At 37.9% G+C, this 5,775-nt stretch overlaps 2 protein-coding genes across 2 annotated transcripts in view; one reads left to right on the plus strand and one right to left on the minus strand.

Moving 5' to 3' along the window:
* Nucleotides 1–1,920: 1,920 nt before the first annotated feature.
* Nucleotides 1,921–4,850, minus strand: LOC119428148 (cytochrome b5; the record flags this gene model as incomplete). The annotated part of the gene is given in 5 exon segments (XM_037695792.1): nucleotides 1,921–2,168; nucleotides 2,325–2,356; nucleotides 2,440–2,466; nucleotides 3,732–3,860; nucleotides 4,501–4,850. Coding segments are annotated over 5 exon segments (444 nt in total). The 3' UTR covers nucleotides 1,921–2,074.
* Nucleotides 4,851–5,312: 462 nt separating this feature from the next.
* dhx38 (DEAH (Asp-Glu-Ala-His) box polypeptide 38) overlaps nucleotides 5,313–5,775 on the plus strand; it is a 21,376-nt gene continuing 20,913 nt past the window's right edge. Inside the window, exon 1 of the mRNA XM_037689591.1 lies at nucleotides 5,313–5,577. The gene's annotated coding sequence lies outside the window, so the exon portion shown is untranslated. The remainder of the gene's footprint in view (nucleotides 5,578–5,775) is intronic.

Below are 5,775 nucleotides of genomic sequence, written 5' to 3' on the forward strand. Positions count from 1 at the left end.
AGATGATGCAGAAAAACTGGTCCATGCATTTGTCACGTCTAGACTGGACTATTGCAATAGTTTATTATCTGGGTGTCCAAATACTTTTTAAAATGTTTTCAGTTGATCCAAAATGCTGCTGCCAGTCTTACCTGGAGTTAGTAAGAGAGATCATATCTCTCCAGTTTTAGCTTCTCTCCATTGGCTCCCTGTTAAATCCAGAATTTAATTCAAAATCTTACTTCTAACCTACAAAAGCTCTCAACATCCTAGCTCCATCTTATATTACAGATCTTATTGTTCCATATTTTCCTAACAGAGCACTTCACTCTCAAACTGCAGGTTTACTTGTGGTTCCTAGAATTTACAAAAACAGAATGGGAGGCAGATCTTTCAGTTATCAGGCTCCTCTCTTGTGGAACCAACTTCCAATTTCTGTCCGTGAGGCTGACACATTGTCCACTTTTATAACTAGGCTTAAGACTTTCCTTTTTGCTAAATCCTATAGTTAGGGTTGGTTTGGGTTTCCTGATCTGTCCCTTAGTTATGCTGCTATAGGCTTAGACTGCTGGAGGACAAACTGACCACAATTTTCACTCTGCTACTGTCTTTACTTACTCTGCTCAACATTTGTAATTATTTTTTTTTATCCTTAACGTGGTTTTTTTTTCTCTTTCCGATACACCTGGACCTATATCTGGACCTGGACCTACCATTCTGTTTGTCTGTCTCTCCTTCCTTCTTAAACCAGCCGGTCAAAGCAGATGGCCGCTTGTCCTGAGCCTGGTTCTGCTGGAGGTTTCTTCCTTTTAAAAGTGAGTTTTTCTTTCCACTGTTGCCACTGTGCTTGCTCATGATGGGAGACTGCAACGAAGCCAAGATTCAACTTGTCTGCTGGATTTCTTAGATGGAGAACTTTACTAATTGGCTTTTATGTGAATGTTTCTGTAAAGTGCCCTGAGATGGTATGTCAACATCAAAATGTGGGTGGAAAAGGTGGAACACCCACACCTCCCTCCACCCTCATTCACCCCACTCCGGGCACCCAAGCAAGGCCCTTAACCCCCACCATCTGCTCCTAAACAGGTCTCTCTTGAAAATGAGTTCTCGTGGCTCAGTGAGACTACCTGGATAAATAAAGAGTAAATGAAAAAAAAAAAAAAAAAAAAGGTACAGTCCATTTATCAGGATTCAATCCAAGAAAATAAACACCTGAGAACTGAAAGACATTTTTATGGCTGTTATAAAGCAAATTACAAACTCGTACAAACCATACAAGCAAAAAAAAATAAATCACAAAATAAAAGAAAAACAAGTTCAACCCATTAATAACAGAGTTGCAACCTGCATAAAAAACAAAATGAATAAAAAGACAGAAAGAGGAGGAAAAAAAACCGTATAGTCAGAAAAATGCGTACCAACTCTCTATTAAAGGGAAATCTCTGTTACTGTCATATATTAGATTTGGGTTCTAAAACTACTACATTACTAATCATCCAAATGTAAAAAGCCAAATTTGCCTTAAATAATCACAGATATAATGGAATTCACTATGATTTTCAAAAAGTAACAAAGAATTAAACGGTGCATTGCACAAAAGGACAGATTGTTCATCAGCATAAATGAACGTTAAGGAACACAAAGAGTTCACGACTCATATTGAAATTTATGCAGCATTATTTCTCAGTCTGTAAAACTTAAACTGCACAGATGCTTATGAAGTTACAATCCAGGATCAACGTTAAAGACCAGATATCCTTCTGCACACAAACATGTTCATGCACCCACATTATTGTGAAATAATGTAAAAGGTATAGAAAAGTTAAAATCAAATTTACGAGAAAGACCAGTTTAAATATAGTTTCTTCTATAAATGACAGTAGGAACAGTGACAACGACAAATAAAGTAAAAAGGCAAGCGTTTTATTAAAATTGCCACCCAACTATTTGTAACATGCACTCTGTAGACAGACAAGGACAGATCATTTAACACGCTGACTTTCCAAATTATGAGCCATTAGTATGAAAAAGGTTTGGTCAAATGATTCAAGGCCTCTGGACGAAAAGAAAAATGAAAAGAGAACGCTTTAAACACTCAAGACGACTTGTTCTCAAGCATGTAGAAACGATACACAACACCAATAATGGCTGCAGCAACGGCAGGTATCAACCACTTGGCCCAGAAGCTCCTGAAAACAAGGAACAAATACTACATTTAAATACTCACTACACTTAAAACAGGTTTACAAACATACAGAAAGTCATTTTTACTTTTTCACAAATTTACGAGAATTCTGAATGGTCAACAAAATGTTAAAGCAAGCACAAACATCATAGCAACTCACCTGCACTTTTCTGAGTTTGTGCCTTGTCCCTGCTGTAGCAGAAACAAAGTTATAAATTCAAAAAGGTACAATAAAGACAAAACATACGAGTTCTGTAGTAGGCCGCAGTACTTACCTTTGTATCCTCCTTACTCCTGTCATCCTGCAGAAACAATTTACTTTTACTGTCTAAATATTATGCACAGCACATGTTAAATTTGATAAATCTGTAAAAAGGACCTGTATGCAAATTAGCTAGTTTACATAATAAAACAAAAGCTGGAAATAAACTTTTAAAAGCATGCACACAATAGTTCTTTGCTCTAATCAGTCAAATTCATGAAACTTAAAAATGCAGTAAAAACCGGGGAACTGGAAACGGAAAGCTAGTTCACAAATCAAGTTAAAAATCAAAGAATAATACATAAAATGCACCAAGTTGTACTAAATGTAAAATTAGACGGACAAAACCCTCTAATTATGCCTTAGAGCCGCACCAGTTTGCCAATCCACCAATGTCCAAACAATGTTTTAAAGCAGAGTCAACCAAGACAGCACGACAACTATTTAATTTCCTTAGTTCATTTTTCTTTAATCAATACTGGAGAACTGAATTTGATTTGTTCATAATCTGTGCATTAATTTAACCCAGTGTGTGAGAGCAAATGCTCAGTGTCAGTGTCTGGATTAAGGAGAGGAGATACCAATGTGTTGTACATGTCACAAGACTGTGCAGCACAAGACTAAAAATGAAACCCTTTAAGGAGTTCTGATGGATTTCATGGCTACAACTCAAATTGATTTGTTACATTTTAGTAAGGGTAGTCATGTGGGTCTTTTTTGAAATCTCAAACTCAGGATGAATAATGTTGGTTCTGTCCTCATCGTGGGACACTGGACCAGCCTTTTATCCTCACTAGGGTCCTCAGGCAGCCGAGTGTGAAGCTGCCTGAGGCTATGGTCCACAGTTGGAAAAGGGTGGACTGCCCTTTCCATGTTAGGAGTGAGGAGCTGCCGCAGGTGGAGCAGTTTATATTTTGGCGTTTTGTTTGCTCAGGGTAGTGATCGAAATGAGACTGTGGATACAGGCAGACTTGAAGTACAGCCACTGCTTAACCGCCAGTTAAGGTGGTTTGAGCATCTGATAAGAATGCCCCCACTGTGCGCCTCCCTACAGAAGTGTTCTGGGTATGTTCAACTGTGAGGAGGACCCAAGACACACCAGAGACATTAGTCTCTCAGCTGGTCTGGGAACACCTTGAAATCCTCCAAGAAGAGCTGCAGGAGGTGGCTATGGAAAGAGATGTCTGGGCATGCTTTGCTCAAGCTGCAGCCCTGATCCGACTCCGGAACAAGTGGCAGATAATGGGTGAATGGACGGATAAACAAAAAAAGTTATAAAGCAGGCCGGAAACAAACTCTTCTTACCATATGAAGTTCTCCAATATAGAACTGCTGAAGCATCTCCCTGGCATCAGTTGAATGACCCACATCCTCAAAGCTTTCTGTGGCATCTGCACCTCCCTGCTCCAGCAAAACCTCCTCGCCCCCTGGATGCTATGGTCATAGAATGATGAACAAACTGTTTAGGTAATATAATCACTTGGCCTATTATTAAAAGACAGTACACTATAGTTATATTTGTTTAGTGCAAGTAAGAAAATTGTACTGATAAAAATGTGAAATGTGCTATTGGTATTTTCAGTGGCTGCAAGCCATATAAACACAAACTACAACTAAAATAAACTTATACATGCAATGTATTTCATGGTAATATAGTGTCTCTTCATGACAAGTTAATAAATGAAACAAAAGTCAGGATATTATTTATCTCTCACATGGAAATCCTCCTAATTATAATCAATAATTTCAATAAACTCAAATACCCAATTAATGTGGATAAAAAAATGCAGCTCATTATTAGAAACATGTAAAAGGGTAAATTACCCAGTAAGCAAATAGGAACGTTATGTCAAAATGTTACAGTTTAATGGGTCTATAAAACTTTTTTTAAACAAATGTTGCTTTTGTTACTGTCTCTTAACGGCTTGAACCCAATTTACACGTCATCATGTGACCCTTGGAAGTTCCAGGAAGTACAAGTAGTTCTAAAAAAAACTAACTGCAATCATAAAGTACGTCTAGAAAATAATGCAAGACTTTTGGTTTGTACCAGCTGGAAGAAAGTTTGTCTCACCTCTTCTAGGAAACTTGAGACGTCGTATACTTTATTATGGATGATGAGCCATGTGTCTTTGCTCATATTGTGCACTCGAACGTCTTCGAACGTGTAAAATTTAACGCCGCCATCTGCCTTTTCCTCATTGCGGACCTTGTTAGCAGAAGTTTCTTCACCCATTCTTTCAGCCGTTCGTTAAAAATATATATATGACGACTAGAAGCTAGCTAATGCGTTAGCTTCTGTTGACGAAGTCCAAGCTAACCGACTCTAGCTTTCCTCTCAGTTCGAATTCTTGAATCACAGAAAACTCCGACCGTCGCAGCAAAGACGAGGAGAAACCAGAAAGTCACAAAGTGTTACGAAAGCATTAACGGTGGTACGCAGCAGCAGACCAATGACGTTTATAACGCGTATGTCATCAGAGAGCGGAGGCAGGAAAAACTGACCAATCAGAGTGCGAGATTCTGCGTCGTAGCCAATCAGAACGACTCCTTTTAGAACGCGACGCCGAAGATTTGAGAATACGGAGGATGCCAGATGTGCGCCGTTTGTGCGTAAAATACAACTATTACTAAAAGCTTTAACTATTTTGAAAATGTTACACATTTACATTGTAAACAAATGATAAGGTCAAAGGTGCATCTACACAGATTTACCATTTTTTATCGATCCTCCCACAGACCTAAAACATGCATTTTAGGCTAAAAAGGAAGAAGCGGATAAAGATAACGAATGGACGGATTATGACGTACTTTTTACCATTGACCAGTAGGGGCAGTAATGCACCCTTTTGTTCCGAAAGTGTCGTAGAAGAAAAAAATAGAGCGTGAATGATGGGATTGTAATGGCTGCTTTCTTGTGCGTAAACACTGGCGTTGTGTTTACGAAAACCAAACTGTAATTGTTTATTAGGACGCGACAAGTCCTATTTTATAGACCGCATTCCTAATAGTTAGGCTATTAAAAATACAGAGTTTTTGAAAAAGCTTATTGAAGTTAAAATTTAAAGAAAAACGCGACGGTTTTCTGTGATTCGTCTTTTCCCGTGACAGAAAACAGCTAGCATTAGCCTGATTAGCTGCTTGGACTAAGGTAAGTAACATTCTTAAATCAGTTATTTAAAACAAATCTAAACAATAGTTGAATTTATTTTTTTCTTCTATGGGGCAAGTATCATAGTCACAGACTATTTTTGTTGCAGTTACAGCGAGAGATTGTAACATTTCACTGTTCGCTCTTAATTATACTTATGGTATATATATATATATGTATATATATATATATATATAT

The sequence above is a fragment of the Nematolebias whitei genome, chromosome 2 (genome assembly GCF_014905685.2).
Source record: "Nematolebias whitei isolate Nwh7 chromosome 2, NemWhi1, whole genome shotgun sequence".
In the NCBI taxonomy this organism is placed as follows: domain Eukaryota; kingdom Metazoa; phylum Chordata; class Actinopteri; order Cyprinodontiformes; family Rivulidae; genus Nematolebias; species Nematolebias whitei.